Genomic DNA, 23,250 nt, shown 5'->3' on the forward strand with positions numbered 1-23,250 from the left:
TCTTTTCCCTCTGTCTCACTCCCCTCTCTGCTCTTGGGAACGTAGATGTTTGGTTTATAGTCTGTATAATATAGGTGTCTATTCCCCTTTCACGCGTTCTCTTGCCCCTTTCACGTGTTTCCTTGCCCCTTTCAGCCCTTACCCTCGACCCCTGGACACACACAATGGGAGAGGGGCACACACAAACACACAGACTCACAAGGTTCTCTCAGGGATTTATGAGTGTTCACAGAGGAAATTGGGGGGGGGTTGCTCTCAGTCAACCCCAAAGAGAATAATGCAGTGGAAAAGAGAACAATGCAATGGAATCAGGGAAATAATGACAGACTGACTCATCCCCACTGTCATTTCTCTTATCTGCTACAGAATTACACTAAAACCTCCCAACCTTACAATTTCAGGGCGGATACTCTAACGGGACTGTTTTAAGATAAGGGCTCCACATTTGGCACAGAAGTAGATTCATGTACCCTGAACAGATTTAGATATGGAGCCACCATTCCCTCACTCTCTCTCTCAATTCAACTAAATCCAAAGGAGCTTTATTGGCATGGGAAACACATGTTTATATGACCGCAGCAAGTGAAAATAAATTACATTTACATTTTACATTTAAGTCATTTAGCAGACGCTCTTATCCAGAGCGACTTACAAATTGGTGCGTTCACCTTATGACATCCAGTGGAACTGCCACTTTACAATAGTGCATCTAAATCTTTTAAGGGGGGGGGGGGGGTGAGAAGGATTACTTTATCCTATCCTAGGTATTCCTTAAAGAGGTGGGGTTTCAGGTGTCTCCGGAAGGTGGTGATTGACTCCGCTGTCCTGGCGTCGTGAGGGAGTTTGTTCCACCATTGGGGGGGCCAGAGCAGCGAACAGTTTTGACTGGGCTGAGCGGGAACTGTACTTCCTCAGTGGTAGGGAGGCGAGCAGGCCAGAGGTGGATGAACGCAGTGCCCTTGTTTGGGTGTAGGGCCTGATCAGAGCCTGGAGGTACTGAGGTGCCGTTCCCCTCACAGCTCCGTAGGCAAGCACCATGGTCTTGTAGCGGATGCGAGCTTCAACTGGAAGCCAGTGGAGAGAGCGGAGGAGCGGGGTGACGTGAGAGAACTTGGGAAGGTTGAACACCAGACGGGCTGCGGCGTTCTGGATGAGCTGTAGGGGTTTAATGGCACAGGCAGGGAGCCCAGCCAACAGCGAGTTGCAGTAATCCAGACGGGAGATGACAAGTGCCTGGATTAGGACCTGCACCGCTTCCTGTGTGAGGCAGGGTCGTACTCTGCGGATGTTGTAGAGCATGAACCTACAGGAACGGGCCACCGCCTTGATGTTATTTGAGAACGACAGGGTGTTGTCCAGGATCACGCCAAGGTTCTTAGCGCTCTGGGAAGAGGACACAATGGAGTTGTCAACCGTGATGGCGAGATCATGGAACGGGCAGTCCTTCCCCGGGAGGAAGAGCAGCTCCGTCTTGCCGAGGTTCAGCTTGAGGTGATGATCTGTCATCCACACTGATATGTCTGCCAGACATGCAGAGATGCGATTCGCCACCTGGTCGTCAGAAGGGGGAAAGGAGAAGATTAATTGTGTGTCGTCTGCATAGCAATGATAGGAGAGACCATGTGAGGTTATGACAGAGCCAAGTGACTTGGTGTATAGCGAGAATAGGAGAGGGCCTAGAACAGAGCCCTGGGGGACACCAGTGGTGAGAGCACGTGGTGAGGAGACAGATTCTCGCCACGCCACCTGGTAGGAGCGACCTGTCAGGTAGGACGCAATCCAAGCGTGGGCCGCGCCGGAGATGCCCAACTCGGAGAGGGTGGAGAGGAGGATCTGATGGTTCACAGTATCGAAGGCAGCCGATAGGTCTAGAAGGATGAGAGCAGAGGAGAGAGAGTTAGCTTTAGCAGTGCGGAGCGCCTCCGTGATACAGAGAAGAGCAGTCTCAGTTGAATGACTAGTCTTGAAACCTGACTGATTTGGATCAAGAAGGTCATTCTGAGAGAGATAGCGGGAGAGCTGGCCAAGGACGGCACGTTCAAGAGTTTTGGAGAGAAAAGAAAGAAGGGATACTGGTCTGTAGTTGTTGACATCGGAGGGATCGAGTGTAGGTTTTTTCAGAAGGGGTGCAACTCTCGCTCTCTTGATGACGGAAGGGACGTAGCCAGCGGTCAGGGATGAGTTGATGAGCGAGGTGAGGTAAGGGAGAAGGTCTCCGGAAATGGTCTGGAGAAGAGAGGAGGGGATAGGGTCAAGCGGGCAGGTTGTTGGGCGGCCGGCCGTCACAAGACGCGAGATTTCATCTGGAGAGAGAGGGGAGAAAGAGGTCAGAGCACAGGGTAGGGCAGTGTGAGCAGAACCAGCGGTGTCGTTTGACTTAGCAAACGAGGATCGGATGTCGTCGACCTTCTTTTCAAAATGGTTGACGAAGTCATCTGCAGAGAGGGAGGAGGGGGGGAGGGGGAGGAGGATTCAGGAGGGAGGAGAAGGTGGCAAAGAGCTTCCTAGGGTTAGAGGCAGATGCTTGGAATTTAGAGTGGTAGAAAGTGGCTTTAGCAGCAGAGACAGAAGAGGAAAATGTAGAGAGGAGGGAGTGAAAGGATGCCAGGTCCGCAGGGAGGCGAGTTTTCCTCCATTTCCGCTCGGCTGCCCGGAGCCCTGTTCTGTGAGCTCGCAATGAGTCGTCGAGCCACGGAGCGGGAGGGGAGGACCGAGCCGGCCTGGAGGATAGGGGACAAAGTGAATCATAAAATGAACAGTAAACATTACACTCACAAACTCTTTCTCTCTCTCTCTGCTGCAGATCTGTCTGAGTCTAGTGCGTCTGCTCCACTACCTGGCCCACTCCCCTCTGGGCTCTGTCACCCTGCTGGACTTCAGGCCTCGTCAATTTGTCCTGGTGGCGGGGGAGCTCAAAGTCACAGACCTGGATGACGCCAGCACAGAGGAGGCTCCCTGCTCCCCCTCCAACTGCGTCATGGAGTTTCCCGCCCGCAACTTCACCCTCCCCTGCAGCAGAGGGCGCTGCTTGGGCATCAACGAGAAGCGCAACCTCTACAACGCCTACAGGTGAGGAGGAGCAAGCCCTCTGCCATGTTAAATGATCATCTAACTATTTCAGTGGAGGCTGGTGGGGAGGGAGAAATTGGAGGGTGGGTTGGGTTAATTGCATCTCAGCCATGACAATGAGCTCTTCCTCTGATTTAAAGGGACATCAGCATCCACTGAATTAGTTACATCATAGTTTGATTAGAGTGGTTCTGTTGAAATCAATCAACATCAATCAAATGTTATTTATAAAGCCCTTTTTACATCAGCAGTTCCCCAAAATATAGTTATACAGATATACCCATTCTAAAACACCAAAGGAGTAAGCAATGCATATGAGGAAGCAGTGGCTAGGAAAACACCTTAGTAATGCAAGAACCTAGAAAGAAACCTAGAGAGGAACCAGGCTCCGAGGGGTTGCCAGTCCTCTTCTGGCTGTGCCAGGTGGAGGTCATAAGAGTACATGGCCATTAAGGCCAGATCGTTCTTCAAGATGTTTAGATGACCAGCGGGGTCAAATAATAACCACAGTGGTTATAGAGGATGCAACAGTCCAACGCCTCAGGAGTAAATGTCAGTTGGCTTTTCATAGCCAAGCATTGAGAGAGAGAGAGAGAGAGAGAGCGAGCGAGACACACAAAGTAGCACGTCCGGTGAAACAGGTCAGGGTTCCATAGCCGCATAACTGGATCGGCAACACGACCAGATGGACTGGTACAGTGACAGCCAGGAGTCGTCAGGCCAGGAGTCTGGAGGCATGGTCTTAGGTCTCAGGTCCTTCCGGGAGGTATTTGGTATTTTATTAGTATCCCCATTAGCTGTTGCAAAAGCAGCAGCTACTATTTCTGGGGTCCACACAAAATAGGTCAAATAGGCGAGAGGCGTTGTGCCGTGAGGTGTTGTTTATCTGTTTTTTTTTAACCAGGTTTGCAGTTCATTTGAGCAACATGAGATGGAACGGAGTTCCATGAAATAATGGCTCTATATAATACTGTACGCTTTCTTGAATTTGTTCTGGATTTGGGGACTGTGAAAAGACCCCTGGTGGCATTTCTGGTGGGGTAAGTGTGTGTGTGTCAGATTTGGGATTTTCAACACGTGAATGTTTCTTATAGTGATGCAGTCAGTCTCTCCTGAACTCTTAGCCAAGAGAGACTGGCATGCATAGTATTTATTTCAGCCCTCTGATTACAATGAAGAGCAAGATGTGGTGCTCTGTTCTGGGCCAGCTGCAGCTTAACTAGGTCTTTCCTTGCTGCATTCTACCAGACGACTGGACAATAATCAAGATAAGACAAAACTAGACCCTTCAGGAGGGGAGACATAGAGAGAAAGAGAGAGGAGAATTAGAGGGAGCATGCCTAACATTACACAGGACACCAGACAGGACATGAGAATTTGAGATCACACAGTATACCAATAACCTGCCCAGGGACGGCTGTTGAAAATTAGCCGGCTGGCTAAAACCAACACTTTTACTGAAACGTTGATTAATGTCCGTTGTCCCTGTAAAGAAAGCTCAAACTCAGATAGGACACATAGACTATTGCAGCTCAGATACTGGGGACTGAGACGGGAGATCAGGGGACACTGTTGCCCCGTCCAAAGTTACCCCCGGAAGGGGAGAAACATATAACCCCACCACTTTGCCAAAGCATAGCCCCGACACCAGCAAAGGGATATCAACAGACCTAACTTACTACCCTGAGACAAGGCTGAGTATAGCCCACGAAGATCTCCCCGACCGCATGAGCCCGAGGGAGCGCAAAACCGGACAGGAATATCACATCAGTGACTCAACCCACTCAGGTAGAGGATAGCGAAAAAAGGCTGGCATGACATGATGCGCCTTCTAGGAACAAGTTAGCCCTCGATCCAGCTGCTTGCTTCGAAAGGAGGCCTGTGCTGGGGCGTAGCCAGAGATCTTTAGTGTGTGGGCCTGCAACATTTTGGATGGGCCATGTAGGTATGTAACAAGGGCTTGAATTCAGCCCTAGTCGTAACGGGGCAGTGCAGTAATGATAATGCCCTTTTAGTGACAAAAAAGTATGTTCAGGTGGGATGGCATTTTTGGCCCACAACATGACATCACAATCTGATCTGATTATTCTGGCCAATGACCAGTCATCTTTTATTTGCATATGTATCCTCCTACTTTGAAGGGGTAAGAGGGGTAGGATCTAGAGCAGGCGTTAGCAACTAGATTCAGCCAACGGGATGATTTTTTAAGAGCGGATGGTACACTGCCAATTGACCACAACTAAGCCCAAAAGAGATTATATTTGAAAATGTAAATGATTTCATACCTTGATTATTTATTTTATTTATGAAAACATTTGCAGGAGGAAATCTCTTGAGATGCACCATCTCATTTTCAAGTGTCCAAATGAAAAAAACTAAAGCTATACCTAGTAACAATAATATTATGCCAACTACTGTCTAATAATTATAATAACAGCTAAATAGTAATTTCAAAAATTACATTCATTTTTAACGGCATAAAACCGTTTTGAACAACTACTAATAAAAACTACTGTTACAACTACTAATACAACTAATAAAGCGAATTAGCATTAATACAGTTGAAGTCGGAAGTTTACATACACTTAGGTTGGAGTCATTAAAACTCGTTTTTCAACCACTCCACAAATTTCTTGTTTACCAACTATAGTTTTGGCAAGTGGGTTAGGACATCTACTTTGTGCATGACACAGATAATTTTTCCAGCAATTGTTTACAGAACAATTATTTCACTTATAATTCACTGTATAGCAATTCCAGTGTGTCAGAAGTTTACATACACTAAGTTAACTGTGCCTTTAAACAGCTTGGACATTTCCAGAAAATGATGTCATGGCTTTAGAAGCTTCTGATTGGTTAATTGACATAATTTGAGTCATTTGGATGTGTACCTGTGGATGTATTTCAAGGCCTACCTTCAAACTCAGTGCCTCTTTGCTTGACATCATGGGAAAATCAAAAGAAATCAGCCAAGACCTCAGAAAAAATATTGTAGACCTCCACAAGTCTGGTTCATCCTTGGGAGCAATTTCCAAACGCCTGACGTTCACCTTTACAAACAATAGTACGCAAGTATAAACACCATGGGACCACGCAGCCGTCACACCGTTCAGGAAGGAGACACGTTCTGTCTCCTAGAGATGAATGTACTTTGGTGCGAAAAGTGTAAATCAATCCCAGAACAACAGCAAAGGACACTGTGAAGATGCTGGAGGAAACATGTACAAAAGTATCTTTATCCACAGTAAAACAAGTCCTATATCGACATAACCTGAAAGGCCACTCAGCAAGGAAGAAGCCACTGCTCCAAAACCGTCATAAAAATGCCAGACTATGGTTTGCAACTGCACATGGGGACAAAGATCATACCTTTTGGAGAAATGTCCTCTGGTCTGATAAAACAAAAATATAACTGTTTGGCCATAATGACCATCGTTATGTTTTGAGGAAAAAGGGGAGGAACACCATCCCAACCAAGTACACCATCCCAACTGTGAAGCACAGGGGTGGCAGCATCATCTAATACAGTTGAATGACAGACACCTTTATCTAGCTTCTGATGGCCTAGCCAATGGCTGATTTAGCAAGCTAGATTTATCTCCCCAGAGCCCAGCAAAGAAAAATCCTGATTGGATCTTTTTTTATATTCAGTGTTAACCCCTTTCTTTCCAACAAAAACTGAAGAGATTAAATCAGAACATCATTGAAAATAATAATATTATTATAATTATTTTAGAAATTCTTAGCACTTCTCTGAAGATGTAGAAGGCCCTTTGGTCCCCACTTCGTTCAGGTTAGTAATCATTTGTAATTTCCTCAGCATGCATTTTTTTCACTATTCTGAAATTTGAACACCGAAATACTGGACATTTTGAACTTTTATTACGGTGGTGATTTGGCAAAATTACAATTGTAATCTTGAATTGTACTCTCATCTGGTCTTGGTCTTGATTCGGTCTCGGAACCCTTGTCCCCCTCCCGGTCTTGGTTTTTGAGTCGCCCCCCCCCCGGTCTTGGTCTTGACCCAGACCCGATTTGCTCCGGTCTTAGACTTGAATTGGTCTTGACTATCACTGGAGTTACAATCGTCATGTAGTTATTGCATGCTATGAATATGGGACCAAATACTTAAATTTAAATTACTTTAATACACAAGTGAATTTGTTCTGCTAAAATGGGGGGTGGACTATGTACAAAAAGTACTGTAATTTCACTCAAATGTAAGCTGACAGTCTGCACTTTAACCTCATAGTCATTGTTTGATTTCAAATTCAAAGTTTTGAAGTATAGAGCCAAAAGAGGAACAAATGCTTACTGTCCCAATAATTACTGAGGGCACTGTATTTATTTTTTTATTTGTGGGAATACTTGGTAAACAGATTTAAATGAAATACATTTTTAGCTGAATTCCAGGTGATTTTTTACATTTTATTTACAAAACCTTTAGAGGGCCCCAAAAAACAACTTGCGGCCGGTTTTGGCCTGTTGCCGACCCCTGCTCTAGAGTCTGGATGACACTATCCGCCAATCAGAGCTGTGTCTGTAAATATATTAACATTTGTATCAACACGCACACGATTAGACCAAGCATTTCAATGGCAAAAGGAGGCTCGGGAAATAAATGATAACATTTTACTACTTGGTATTCTTAAAGAAATCTACTTTGAAACAAAAGTATACACCTCACACACATGGTTATGGGCTTTAAAAAATAAAAATGTCAGATATAGAGTTGAAATGTATTACATTTTGAGATTGCATCCCAATATTACACTATATCACAGAAGACTGAAATATAAAGAAACACTGACTTTTTTTTATGTTTATGAATTCTGAAAGATAGTAATCATTCCACCCATGCCACTAGGTCATTTGACTGAAAGAAGTATATTTGTATATTTGGAGTTACAGTATTTTAATGAAATAAACACACACAGTGATGTATTAGAAATACAGTGATGATTAAAACAACTGCATGGGGACTTTAACAGGGAGCCAGTGGCTAGCACTGGAATAATATATATATTTAAAAAATGTGGTTATAGTCAAAATTCTAGCAGACATATTTTACACTAGCTGAAGTTTATTTTGTGCCTTATCCAGGTAGCCAGAGAGTAAGGCATTGCAGTAGTCTAATCTTAAAGTGACAAAAGAATGGAATAGTTTTTCTGCATGATTTTTTGACAAAATGTTTCTGATTTTTGCAATGTTACAAAGACGGAAAAAAGCTGAAAATTAAAATATTTTTGTTATGTTAATCAAAAGATCGATAAAGGTCCAGAGTAAGACCGAGGTCCTTCACAAATTTATTTGAGACGACTACACAACTTTGGAGATGCATTGTCAGATCCGACAACAGATCTCTTTATTTCTTGGAACCTAAAACTAGCATCTCTGTCCGAGTTTAAAAGTAGAAAATTATCCGCCGTCCACTTCCCAGGGTAGGCAATTTTGAGGCTTCACCATGTTTCATCGAAATGTACAGCTGTATATCACCCTCATAGCAGTCAAAGTTGACATTGTGTTTCCAAATGACATCATAAGAGGTAGCATATATAGTGAAAACATTAGTGGTCCTAGAATTAAACCTTGAAGAACACCGAAACTTACCTTTAATTTGTCGGAGGACAAACTATACACAAACAAACCAATATCTTTATGACTAATAAGATGAACAGAAGCCAAATAATACAGCTATTGTGTTTGAAACTCCGGTGTTGATTTTAATTTCCAGGTTCTTCTTTACATACTTGCTGCCTCACAGTGCCCCACCCACTCTAAGACCCCTACTGGACAAGATAGTCAACGCCACAGGTGAGTGCCCACTGGGGACAGATGTCAGTTCAATGTCACATTTTTTAAAATATAAACTAACGTTCAAAAGTTTGGGGTCACTTAGGAATGTCCTTATTTTTTTAAAGAAAAGCACATTTTATGTCAATTAAAATGACATCAAAATGATCATAAATACAGTGTAGACATTGTTAATGTTATTGTTAATATTATGTAAATGATTATTGTAGCTGGAAATGGCTGCTTTAAAAAAATAATAATATCTACATAGGCGTACAGAGGCCCATTATCAGCAACCATCACTCCTGTGTTCCAATGGCACGTTGTGTTAGCTAATCCAAGTTTATAATTTTTCATTAGAAAATAATTTAGCAATTCTGTTAGCACAGCTGAAAACGTGGTGATTTAAAGAAGCAATAAAACTGGCCTTCATTAGACTAGTTGAGTATCTGGAGCATCAGCATTTGTGGGTTCGATTACAGGATCAAAATGGCCAGAAACAAATCATTTTCTTCTGAAACACATTAGTCTATTTTGGTTCTGAGAAATGATGGCTATTCCATGTGAGAAATTGCCAAGAAACTGAAGATCTTGTACAACGCTGTGTACTATTCCCTTCACAGGAAGGGAGTAGTATCTGATGCTCCAGATACTCAACTAGTCTAAAGAAGGCCAGTTTTATTTCTTCTTTAATTAGCACAACAGTTTTCAGCTGTGCTAACATAATTGCAAAAGGGTTTTCTAATGATCAATTAGCCATTTAAAAAGATAAACCTGGATTAGCTAACACAACGTGCCATTGGAACACAGGAGTGATGGTTGCTGATAATGGGCCTCTGTAGATATTCCATAAAGAATCATCCGTTTCCATCTACAATAGTCATTTACAACATTAACAATGTCTACACTGTATTTATGATCATTTCGATGTTATTTTAATGGACAAAAATGTGCTTTTCTTTAAAAAACAAGGACATTTCTAAGTGACCCCAAACTTTTGAACGTAAGTGTACATTTCATTAAGTTGTCAACTAACTTGAATTCGAAGTGAATCAACTAAACTTTCAACCATGTCACTGGATTTAGGTTAAAAGCTGGGTGAAAAAGAGACAAGAAATCCTGAGATGTCTGTATGGTGATGACTTTTTGCAAATCCAATCAGTTTTCCACATTGATTCAATGTCATAACATTTTGTTGAAATTATGTGGAAACAACGTTGATTAAACCAGGTTGTGCCCAGTGAGTGTGGGTGCCCTCTCTCTGATTCTCACTAGTTACTGTTTTGCTAAGATACGAAGCTACCAGCTACCACTATACATACACTGGCTCAGTGCTATCCATGTTATATGCCTGAGATGGAACTCACACACTCACACTCACACTCACACTCACTCTCTCTCTCTCTCTCTCTCTCTCTCTCTCTCGCATATTATTCCCCTTTGCTCTCTCTTTCCTTTTCCTCACTCCTCTCCCTCCTATCGGGCTTCTCATCAGAGTGCTGGTATGTCAGCCGGGTGTTTGAGATCTGTTTTACTGGGACACAACAGGCCGTGAAGATGCAAGCCGCGTGGGCGGGCTGTGTGTGTATGTGTGTGTTTGTGCGTGTGTGTACGAACTGGGGGATGGGTCAGGTGATCCTATCTCTCCTAGTCAGACAGAGAGCTTAACGACCTCCGATCAGTGTCTACTTTAAGGGAAGCAAACACAGACACTGCCCCATGTCCCTTGATCCATGTTCAAAGACTGAGCTGGGCCTCTTTTGTCTGTGCTATTGTACGCCATTTTTGTTCCTCACAGATTTGGTTGAATGGTATCCTTTAATGTCGCTATTATAATAATAAGTCATAACCTTTGTTCTGTGGAATTTGGTTTGACGTGTAGAGTTGAAACTGTGTTGCACTATCTGAATGTTACTTCCTGTGTTGGTTTCAGGAGAGCTGATATGGGGGATAGATGAGACGCTGCTTCAGTTGGAGAAAGTATTGCACCTGTACAGAAATGGATTTTACCTGCAGAACAGCACACAGACACACATAACAGGTAAATATGCACACGCGCACACACACAAACAGGTTCAGGTTCGATTAGATTAAGGGTTAGGGGTTAGGGAAAATTGGATTTTGAATGGGAATCAAATGTTTGGTCCCCACAAGGATACATAAACAGATGTGTGTGTGTGTGCCCAGGGGATTGAGGTGGGGAGAGAGAGCCATGATCAGATATACTCCGGACAAATAATAGTAATGAGATTAAAAATATGAAAATGTATATAACGGGAGGGAACTCAATAAGGGATGGGAGAGACTGACAGGTCTACTAATTGCATGGTGCATTGGGAGGAGAGGGGTGAGTGTGAGCTTGCTCTCTCTCCCACTGTCTGTCTCCTTCTCGTCTTTGCTGAACAGCTTCCCTTCTGTATCCTTTCACCTTTTTCCATTCCATTCTGGAGGATTCTGTTTTCACTGTCTTACATTCACTTGGTGCCCCTTGCTCGTCATCTTTTACTTTCACGTGTTCTTTCTCTCTTCCTTCCTGGCCTCCCTCAGTGTCTCCTCGCTCCATTGGCAGTGTAAAGTAAACCCAGACAGTTATTGACTGACGAGTGCTCACAGTCCAAAGGGCCGAACACAGTGTCTGCTTAACCTTTACAAAGACAGTGGTGCTCCAGTAGGCCTCTCACTCTCCAGTCTCCAACCTGAGCTCCTCTCTCACTGACGCAGAACAGCACGATCACACAGGAACACTGGTCGGGTCAATCTCAGTGGCCAGTGTTCGCCCATGCAGGGCTTCCTTGTGGAATGTGGTCTTGAGTCATGTGCTTTTTTTTTTCTCCGCGATTACACTCCTGTGCATGCTTCCCTTCAGCCCTCCTCCTCCTCCCCTGCTCTCCTTGATTTCTCTCCCCATCATGCCATTTCTAGAAGCTTTTAAGTTCTGCATTTAGAGAAAGCGAGCGCTCCATAAAGCATTAATTACAGCCATAAAGCGTCTAATAGTTGTAGTTATTTACTACACGGAGCACTGCTGTCTGCTGCCACGCATGCAGGGGGGCCGGCGCGTGGCTGTGAGTGCGTGCATGCGTGTGTGTGTGTGTGTGCTTCCACACAGTAAATCTTGAAGAGGTCGCACACAGAGACTTTCTGTCCTGCTCCCCTCCTGCCATCTTTCTTCCTCTTCAAACAGGTGTGTAAACCTTCCCTGTAAATCACCAGGACTACTCCTGGCCCAGCCAGGCATGACACTGATATATAGAGAGAGAGGGTGGAAGGATAGAGATTGAAGGGGAGAGAGACAGTGACAGAGAAAGAGAGCGAGAGCAGTGTTGTGATGTCTATTCCTTATTCCAACACCAAAAAGAGTAGTATGGAAATGTTAAAAGTACTAGATTCCAAGACGACGGAAGAGATTTAAGTAACGGAGCAAGAGAAAAACGGACTGAATGATTGACGGGCTGGAAGGCTTTTAAAGGGGGGTGGGGACTTGCTTTGACGCTGCCCTCTTCTGATCTGGCCCATTGTCACAGTCCTGTGAAGCTTAGTTAAACCCACAGACCATAGGACAACTGGATCCTGATTGTGCAGGATAAGTACAGACGCTTCCACTGCTTCATGTAGATGGTATATGTTTCTGTCTCAGTTAAAAACACAACCTACTGGCTACTGAAACATCTCTTTCTTTGCTGATTCATGGGTCACATACTAACCAGTACACACACGTGACTCACCACCTAGATTCGGTCTTATGTAGCAAAATGTGAAATGGTGTTTTTTACATTGGATAAATGTAGAGACTACAAAATGCTATATCATACACTGCATTTGAGGAACAATGTGGAAAGTAATTCTGCTTTGAAAGTTGATCAACTTGTAAACTCACTTTTGAGAAAATCACCTTTGAACATTTTGGTATCTAGTGAAGAGCTCTTCTTTGACTACACCAATTCAGCATCGTTCACACCCTCTTAAGCTTTAGCCCCACCCATCTTGTTTCGCTCTCGGAGCGCACACGACACTCTGGCCGATTATTTGTATACCTCTGGATAACATGAAAACAGCCTAACCAGCTCTGCTGGCAACAATTTCATTGTGCTTTTTTTGCAGACGTTTACTGACACCGGCCATATTCCATGGGTGATGTACACGCGTCACGTAATGTTAGCTAATGAGCCAGCCAGCTAACGTTAGCTAGCTAAACAACCATTAACAAAGTGCCAACACTGCCTAACATTAGGCTCTAACTAGAAAAGTGAACAGCTCTGGGAAATGAATAATAACGTCCGCTAGGGAGCCAGCCAGCTAACGTTAGCTAGCTAGCTAACAGTACACTTTAGCTTAAGACATATAGCTAGGTAAACAATGAACCACAGCAACACTTATTACCAACACAGACTGACGAGCTCAATTAGACAGACTCCTTCAATATGGCAGACCAATCCAAACTCCTTTTCTGCATGTCCAGCCCACTCATTATAAAAGCCAATCATGGCTAGTTGGAAGGTTGCTGCCTTTTTCTGTGGCTTAACCAACAAGGCTCATAATTTAATAATTGTATTCATATTTACAGATGGCATACAAGTTTGTTATTAAGGCACATGAAAGTTCGTCATGGCATTTCTGCCAAAAAAGTATTTTTACGTTCAAACGGATCTCCTGTGAAGTCGTGACTTGCAACATATGCCAAGTTTCCTGAATGGGGACACATATGCTCATTATCATGCATTATCATTATCATGCTCATTATCATTATTTTTACTATGTTCTACATTGTAGAATAATAGTGAAGACATTAAATCTATGAAATAACACGTATGGAATCATGTAGTAACTAAAAAAGTGTTAAACAAATCTAAATATATTTTATATTTGAGATTCTTCAAAGTAGCCACCGTTTGCCTTGATGACAGCTTTGCACACACTTGGCATTCTCTCAACCAGCTTCATGAGGTAGTCACCTGAAATGCATTTCAATGAACAGGTGTGCATTGTTCAAAGTTAATTTGTGGAATTTCTTTCCTTCTTAATGCATTTGAGCCAATCAGTTGTGTTATAACAAGGTAGGGGTGGTATACAGAAAATAGCTCCATATTAAAAAAGTCCATATTATGGCAAGAACTGCTCAAATAAGCAAAGATAAATGACAGTCCTTCATTACTTTAAGACATTAAGGTCAGTCAATCCGGAAAATTCCAAGAACTTTGAAAGTTTCTTCAAGTGCAGTCGCCAAAACCATCAAGCGCTATGATGAAACTGTCTCTCATGGGGACCGCAACAGTAAAGTCAGACCCAGAGTTACCTCTGCTGCAGAGGATAAGTTCATTAGAGTTACCAGTCTCAGAAATTGCAGCCCAAATAAATCCTTCACAGAGTTCAAGTAAGAGACACGTCTCAACGTCAACTGTTCAGAGGAGACTGCATGAATCAGGCCTACATGGTCAAATTGCTACAAAGAAACCTCTAGTAAAGGACTCCAATAATAGGAAGAGACGTGCTTCGGCCAAGAAACACGAGCAAAAGACATTAGACTAGAGTCTGTCCTTTGGTCTGATGAGTCCAAATTTGACATTTTTATTTCCAACCTCCATGTCTTTGTGAGATGCAGAGTAGGTGAACGGATGATCTCCACATGTGTGGTTCCCACCGTGAAGCATGGAGGAGTGATGGTGTGGGGGTGCTTTGCTGGTGACACTGTCTGTGATTTATTTAAAATTCAAGGCACACTTAACCAGCATGGCTACCACAGCATTCTGCAGCAATACTCCATCCCATCTGGTTTGTGTTTAGTGGGACTATCATTTTTTTCCAACAGGATAAGGACCCAAAACACACCTCCAGAATGTGTAAGGGCTATTTGACCAAACAGGAGAGTGATGGAGTGCTGCATCAGATGACCTGGCTTCAACAATCCCCCAACCTCAACCCAATTGAGATGGTTTGGGATGAGTTGGACCACCGAGTGAAGTAAAAGCATCCAACAAGTGCTCAGCATATGTGACTGACCGGCTCGATTCAGTCTTATGAAGCAACATTTGAAATGTTTTTTATATTTGATAAAAGTAGAGACTCAGAGCTAGAAAATGTTATATCATACACTACAGGTGAAGAACAATGGGAAAGTAATTCTGCTTTGAAAGTCACCAGATAAACCTGAAACCTCACTTTTGAGGAAATGGCCTTTGAATGTGTTGGTACACCTACTGGAGAGTTCTTCTTTGTCTACATCCATTCAGCATCATTCACACCCTCTTAAGCTTTAGCCCACCCATTTCTTTAAGGGTTGATCCGAGTGTTCTGTCATAACAACAGCAGTCAAGCACCCAATCTAACTGGCTAAAGTTGGCTAGCTTGCGAGCTACTTCCAGACCAGCTCACTCTGACCATTTTAATCGCCGTAGCAGAGCTGGTTGGGCTGTTTTTATGCTATCCAGAGCGTTGGTGACTGCAACTGTGCTGTTGGTAACAATTTACACTTTTTTGCCAACGTTTACTGACACTGGCCATATTCAATGGGTGTTGCGCATTCATAAATGTGTCAGATATTCTGAGCTCTGGCACACTCAGACGAGAGTGCTCTGAAATCGAAGTAGATAACCAGAGTGAATTTACCAGCTACGTCTATCAACAGCTGTCACAGTGACATCATGAACATTCTATTGAAATGGGTACTTACATAATAGTCTTTTGTTAAGACATGTAGCTAGCTAGCTAAACAATGAACCATAATCCCAACTCATGACTTTACTACCCTGCATGAATCAGCAGGTAGATAACCTAGCAGGTTCAATGTTAGCTAGCTAGCTAACATTAGGCTACAACTAGCAATGCAAATGGCTCTGATATACAAATAATATTACTACACAGATCATACACGTAACGTTAGCTAATGAGCCAGTCATCTAATGTTAGCTACCTAGCTAACAGTACATTTGAACTTGAATTGAAAACTACATTCTGACAAAATTAGAAATGTTTAATATCTGAAAATGTAGTAAGCTGTCTGTATGTCACGTATGCTATGGTTGCTCTTAGTTTGAAGAAGTAATCCAGAGACAAGTGTTTTCTCCATCTCCTTAGCTATTAAAGTCTTAATTCCACTCATTTTAAAACTCGGTCCTCCAGAAAGTGGAGTGCAACAGTTATGCAGTTTTACTACGCTCAAATAGACAGAAGCGTGCTACATGGCAGACCAATCCGAACTCATCTCTCGGCATATCCAGCCCACTCATTATCTCAGCCAATCATGTTGCTGTCTTTTTCTGTGGATAAACCCGCTAGGCTCGATATTTAACAATTGTATTAATATTTACAGTTTGTTTATTAAGGCATATGAACAAATATGTGTTTTATTAGACTTAACTACACTGAACAAAAATATAAATGCAACATGTATATTGTTGGTCCCATGTTTCAGGAGCTGAAATAAAAGATCCCAGAAATTTTCCATACGCACAAAAAGCTTATTTCTCTCAAATGTTGTCTACAAATGTATTTACATCCCTGTTAGTGAGCATTTCTCCTTTGCCAAGATAAACCATCCACCTGACAGGTGTGGCATATCAAGAAGTTGATTAAACAGCATGGTCATTACACAGGTGCACCTTGTTTTAGGCTACTCTAAAATGTGCAGTTTTATCACACAACACAATGCCACAGATGTCTCAAGTTATGAAGGAGTGTGCAATTGGCATGCTGACTGCAGGAATGGCCACCAGAGTTGCTTCCAGATTATTTTATGTTAATTTCTCTACCATAAACCGCCTCCAACGTCATTTTAGAGAATTTGGCTGAATCTCCAACCAGCCTCACAACCGCAGACCGTGTGTATGTTGTTGTGTGGGCAAGCGGTTTGCCCCATGGGGGTGTTGGGGTTATGGTATGGGCAGGCAAGGATCTGTACACAATGGAAGCTGAAAATGTCCCAGTTCTTCCATGGCCTGTATACTCACCTGACATGTCACCCATTGAGCATGTTTGGAATGTTGAAATTCATTGTTGAAATTCAAAAGTCTGACCATTCAAATGACTTATTGATACTTGTATATGGTTAGTTGCAACTACGTTGGGTAGCCATGCACTCAAGATTCTATTTTCCAGCTAACCATGTCTGGTCAGGCTTAATCAGTAACGTACTGTGGTTGTACAGCATATCTATGGAGTTATTGTTCCACTTGAGAACACTCTGAGAAATAAGGATTGCTCTACTGAGCATAAAACCCAGGACACAAAACAGACTATTCTATTTTCTACAACAGACATGCTATTGGCTAGAAGCAGTATTTTGATATGAGCCTTGGCAAAGCAAACTTATTTAATTTGATTTAATTAGATTTATTTTGTATTTTTCGATTTCTGTTTTGCTTTTATTAAATGTCCATCGAACACACTCATTATGTTAGTGGATCCTTAGTGGAACACTGGATCTGGTTAAAACACTGATGAGCATTTTGTCATTCACTCTGTAATTTGAAATAATAATTATTGGCATAGTAAATGTACATTTAAATTGCAACTGCTAACACTCAAATGCAATCTCATTTGTTTATGAATCACCTTTTATTTCAAAGTATAAAAATAGTTGGAGGGAGAAGTTTGGCGGGGGGGGGTCCCATTTAAGATTAAGGAGTGATACAGTACAGTATTCTCTGATTCAGAGGGGTTGGGTTAAATGCAGAAGACACATTTCAATTGAAGGCATTCAGTTGTACAACTGACTAGGTATCCCCCTTCCCTTTCCCTCACACAATGAGCTACCTCATTACACTTGTACAGGACCCTCAGTGCATCTCTCCCAGCCCGTGACAAATATGCACGCACGCACACACACGCACAAACACACACACCCTTCCTTGCTAACTAAATTACTTCTCTCCTTGTCTTCTCCAGACTATAAGCATGTGGTGGATGCCTCTATTCCTGAGGAGAACTACCGCTGCTGGCCATCCTATCAGCATGATGGATGTCTGCTATCAGTCTTCAGCATCACAGAGGCTATTGGTGTGTGTGAGCGCCATGCCCAGTGCCAAGCATTTGTAGTGACCAATCAGACCACCTGGACAGGTAAGAGTTAAATTTGCATTTCAGTTATTTAGCAGACACTCTTATCCAGAGCGACTTACAGTTAGTGCATTCATCTTAAGATAGCTAGGTGGGACAACCACATATCACAGGCATAGAAAGTAAATTTTTCCTTAATAACATAGCTATCAGTAGAGTCAGAGCTACAAGGGATAATTATTATTGATATTTGTTCGGGGGAGGGTGATTGAGGTGAGGGGGAGGAGGATTTCGGAAGATGGGCAGGGACTCTGTACTTGCTTCAGGGGGAAGCTGGTTCCACCATTGGGGTGCCAGGACAGAGAAGAGCTTGGACTGGGATAAGTGGGAGCTGCCCTCCTGTAGTTGTGGGAGGGCCAAGAGACCTGAGGTGGCAGAACAGAGTTGGATGCGAGCTTCGACTGGAAGCCAATGGAGTGTTCGGATGAGCGGGTTGACATGAGAGAACTTGGGAAGGTTCAAATCCAGGCGGGTTATCATTGTATGGTTGAAGGCAATGTGTGGGTTGCATTCGTGTGGCTGCCTGTGTGTTTTGTTCATAAAGTACACTGTGTGTGTGTGTGTTTTTGTGTGCATGTGGGAGGTAAAGTACCCAGCGTTGTCAGACGTCTCTCTGATCAAACAGAGGCAGGGCCTTCAGTACCGTCGTCTCTCATCACTAACCCCTCCTTTCTAGTAGGTGGCACACACACACACTTCATTAGAGCTTAGTCTGAGAGGAGCACATCAGCATGGAAATCACTATTTATTGAACCAGGCACGTCTAGACCCACAGCACTTTCATATTCCTTCTCTTCACTCTTCGTCCTCCTCTCACCCATCACAGTATCTCTCTCTGTCTCTACTTTCTCTACACACCGCAGTTCTTTCTTTTCAGTCTCTTTCAATTTTTTTGCAATTTCTGGCATTGTACGATTGTCATGGCATTCATGCAATTAACAGGTAATACATTGTAGAAGGTACGCATTTGCTAGGGTACATTCAGCTCATTTAACACAATGTCTTCCTCTTACGGTCTCTCCTACTTTCCACTTTTTATTCACATTTATTGACATGTTTTCTTCTTCTTCTCTGTCCCCAGGTCACCAACTTGTATTCTTCAAGACGGGCACTGCCAGTCTGAGCTCTGCCAAGGGACGGGTCACCTACGTCAGAGTGGGCAGCTGAATCAATGGAGGGGGAGGAGACTTAACTGCCAAACCTCGCTCTGATTGGCTAACCTGCTCCTGGGGCATGCCCTCACGGCTTAGTGAGTCACCCCATTGGATGGGTCGGACAGAGGGAGTTGAAGATGGATCCTAGACAACACCCTCCATGGGGCATAGAGAAGCCCAAACCAGCTAACACTGAAGTGCAATAATATAACTTGGAGAACAATTTTACAATATTGCTCTTCATATGATTCTCCGAAGGAAAATGCTGGGTTGTGCAAGGCTATAACTCAGGGTATAGTGCGGTTACCCTCCTAGCTAAGAAGGGTGACAGTGAACGCCTGAGATTTCCCTCCTGTGCCCCCTAAACTACACTACATTGTCAAAAGTATGTGGACAACTGCTCATCAAAATCATTGGTATTAATATGGAGTTGGTCTCCCCTTTGCTGCTATAACAGCCTCCACTCTTCTGGGAAGGCTTTCCACTAGATGTCGGAAAATTGCTGTGGAGACTTGCTTCCATTCAGCCACAAGAGTATTAGTGAGGTCGGGCACAGCTGTTGGGCTATTAGTCCTGGCTCGCAGTTGGCGTTACAAGTCATCCCAAAGATGTTCGATGGGGTTGAGGTCAGGGCACTGTGCAGGCCAATCAAGTTCTTCCACACCAATCTCGACAAACCATTTCTGTATGGACCACGCTTTGTGCACAGAGGCATTGTCATGCTGAAACAGGAAAGGGCCTTCCCCAAACTTTTGCCACAAAGTTGGAAGCACAGAATCGTCTACAATGTCATTCAATGTATGCTGTAGCGTTACGATTTCCAATCACTGGAACTAATGCCGGGTGTACACTACACATCTTTCAAAGTCCTAACATCGCTAAACCTCTCACATTAAACAACCATCTTTCCTGTAGTTTTCTTTTTGTCTTGCCAACATAGTGGTGCGCACACAAAATGATGTGGCACAGATGTGGGTCACACACTATAAGATTCTTCACTTGGTCTTGAGGATTATCAATGCCACATTGTCTCGTGAAAAAAATTATGTGAGGATGTGATTTGATTTAATGTGGCTACAGCGAGCTGTGGCTCAAAGCAGCATCAAATCTTTTCACGCTCGCCATACAGAGTTTAAATATCTAGCCCACATTTTGAATGTAATAACATTGCTTTAGAACTTCACAGCTGTAACAATTTGAGTCTTTTGATTAATGGCAAGTACAAATGCATACTAGTAGTATTCATCACACCTTCTCGAGAGTCTACACATTCTGAGTGATGCGAAACAACGGCATCATCTCACTGGCTTCTTCTTTGGCGAGCTCTCGTTGGTTATTGCTCATCACCGTTCTCAAAACATTTTATTGCACATCTCACACAACAAGAGCATTTCAGATTTTGTGCCGATAAAATCAAACATGTTTGAAAATATGGGGATGTCTGGGACTGCTCAAAGAGATCAGTAGCCCTCAAATTGCATCTCTGACCCATTCATATTAAACGAGCGTCGCCCCTTTGTAGGGATGAGGATTTTGTCTCCGATCTCAACAACTTGTCTGGGACAGCTAAATCGGTGTACATCTGGCTTATGGGGCCAAGCCCGAACCATGAAAAACAACCCCAGACCATTATTCCTTATTCACCAAACTTTACAGTTGGCACTATGCATTCGGGCAGGTAGCGTTCTCCTGGCATATACCTAACTCCGATTCGTCCATCGGACTGCCAGATGGTGTAGCGTGATTCATCACTCCAGAATGTGTTTCCACTGCTCCAGAGTCCAAAGGCGGCGAGCTTTACACCACTCCAGCTGACGCTTGACATTGGGCCATGGTGATCTTAGGCATGCGTGCTGCTCCTCTGCCATGGAAACCCATTTCATGAAGCTCCCAATGAGCAGTTCTTGTGCTGATGTTGCTTCCAGAGGCAGTTTGGAACTCGGTATTGAGTGTTGCAACCGAGGACAACATTTTGATGCTCTATGCGTACACTCTTCAGCACTCTGCGTTCCCATTCTGTGAGCTTGTGTGGCCTACCACTTCGTGGCTGAGCTGTTGGTGCTCCTAGACATTTCTACTTCACAATAACAGCACTTACAGTTGACCAGGGAAGCTCTAGCAGGACATAAATGTAATAAACTGACTTGATGAAAAGATGGCATCCTATGACGGTGCCACGTTGAAAGTCACTGAACTCTTCAGTACGGGCCATTCTACTGTGAATGTTTGTCTATGGAGATGGCTGTGTGCTCGATTTTATACACCTGTCTCATTTGAAGGCTGTCCACATACTTTTGTACCTTCCCATGGAGTCTGGTCAAAATGATCTCCTTATGGTACTGTAGCATGTTTTATCATTGTCTGTGACGGTTTCAAGCCTACGTCTATACAAACCTTCAGCCAACCATCGAACACTAGGAAAGGTTCTCACCGAGACAAACATATTCCAAAAATAAGGGGTTTACCCCAAGAAAAATGTTTAAATAGTATGTCTTCATACAATGTTCAGGCTTTTGTCCAGATTGAAACAAAGGTATTGGCAAAGGACTGTTGTTTCAGCCTCAGCCCTTTTATTTTTAGATTCTCTAATGCTGAGTGTTACTCAGACTTTCTCCCTCCTCCCTTATCCCCTCACCTGTCTCTTTCTCTGTTTCCTTTCCCTCCCCCAGTCTTGTATTAGACCCACAGCACTTTCTCTTTTCAAACAGGGTTTCTCTACGCTTTCAATAAGCATCTCAGAAAGTGTGATTGATTCCAAATCTTAGTGAATGAAGAATCTGCACTTATAACACAGTTGATTGTTACATTTGAGTTATCAGATAAAATGTTATTTTTCAATCCAATGTTGATGGAAATGAAGAAACTGTTTTCATATCGACAAATCAAGGACTCATTTGGAATATTGTGTCATTGTTGATTTTGCATGTTGACCAAATTTAATGTAGTGTAGAGACCTCCTTGAGAGCGTACATTTTTATGGTGTATTTTATGGTGTATTTATTGCGAGTGTGTGCCACTCCTGGGTCGTATTCATTAGGTACCAAATGGAAGAAAATTGACTAAAACAGGGAGTACCTACCCAAACTTGTCCAATAAAAACTCATCTTTGTTTTACATTGCAGAAACTTTGCTACGATTTGCTCTAATGAATATGACCCTGGGTTTAGAGCGAACAAAGCAGGACGTAATCTCGCTCTATTCTAATTTCCTAAGGAAATGTGACATTAACCTTTAGATAATTCAACAGACAGTATCAAAGAGACATTGCTTTCAGTGAAAGCACTCCTTGTGAAAAGAATGAATCAAAAGTGAATTCTACAAAAGCATTAACACTTTGTGTACATTGGTCATTGTTACTTTTTGATGATAATGATGAGATGGCTATTTTTATATGAAAAAAAATTAAAACCTTGTGGCAAGTGAGACATCTGTGTGTGTTTATTTGAGTTACAGCATATGTTGAGAGGTCCTGTAAATATTGTACATATTTAGTTGATTTTAGTTTATTTGTTTTGTTATTTGAAATTTTATTGATTTATTATTTTTTTCGTTGCTAATTCAACATTTTGATCCAAAATGGGAGTTGTAGAAATGATTGGAGGTTGATTTGTTTGGTTTGCTTAGTTAGCTTGTTAGATAGCAAGCTGCCTGTTTGCATTCAAAAGACACATTCTTGACCCAGCTTCTTGTTTCACCATCCAAAGTTTGAGGCCTGCAGTGTGGAGACGGAAGAGGGCTCCCTTTTATTGGATTACTTTATACATTGGACGTATGTGTGGTGAGCTTTAAGCTCCAGAATAGGCAGCAGAAGAATCGTCACCCAAGTGGGTACTACACGTCGCTGGTGGAGATATCGTCCAGTAGCTACAGAGAGCTGAGGAATGATGAAAACAACGTCTGAGGACAACTCAAGTGAGCCAACTCCATCACCACCACCATTGTCATCACCAACCTTGTCCCTACCATACAACTTGGCTACCATTGAAGTAGACTGCTAGCAGAATACTGGTAGATGCCTTCACCAAACGCAGGCTCCCTCTGAAGATATAGACTTGATGCTTGTTTGTTTTACGTTTAAAGCAATGTAATATTATTTTTGTTTTGGTGTACTTCTGTACTGCAATTCAGCTTTTAGCTTCCTAGTATGGCCTAACTATATTATTAAGTGCAGCAGGTTGAGACA

General features: G+C 42.9%; 1 protein-coding gene across 2 annotated transcripts in view; it reads left to right on the plus strand.

Moving 5' to 3' along the window:
• Positions 1-22,490, plus strand: part of LOC115113320 (extracellular tyrosine-protein kinase PKDCC-like) — a 38,253-nt gene extending 15,763 nt beyond the window's left edge. Inside the window, exons 3-7 of one of the 2 annotated variants that reach the window (XM_029640842.2) lie at positions 2,804-3,069; positions 8,804-8,883; positions 10,796-10,903; positions 17,743-17,916; positions 18,995-22,490. In XM_029640842.2, the coding sequence (XP_029496702.1) occupies positions 2,804-3,069; positions 8,804-8,883; positions 10,796-10,903; positions 17,743-17,916; positions 18,995-19,080 (714 nt within the window). In that variant the 3' untranslated portion in view covers positions 19,081-22,490. The other variant, XM_065012855.1, reaches the window with a different exon arrangement.
• The last annotated feature ends 760 nt before the right edge of the window (positions 22,491-23,250 follow it).

The sequence above is a fragment of the Oncorhynchus nerka genome, linkage group LG28, assembly GCF_034236695.1.
Source record: "Oncorhynchus nerka isolate Pitt River linkage group LG28, Oner_Uvic_2.0, whole genome shotgun sequence".
NCBI lineage: Eukaryota > Metazoa > Chordata > Actinopteri > Salmoniformes > Salmonidae > Oncorhynchus > Oncorhynchus nerka.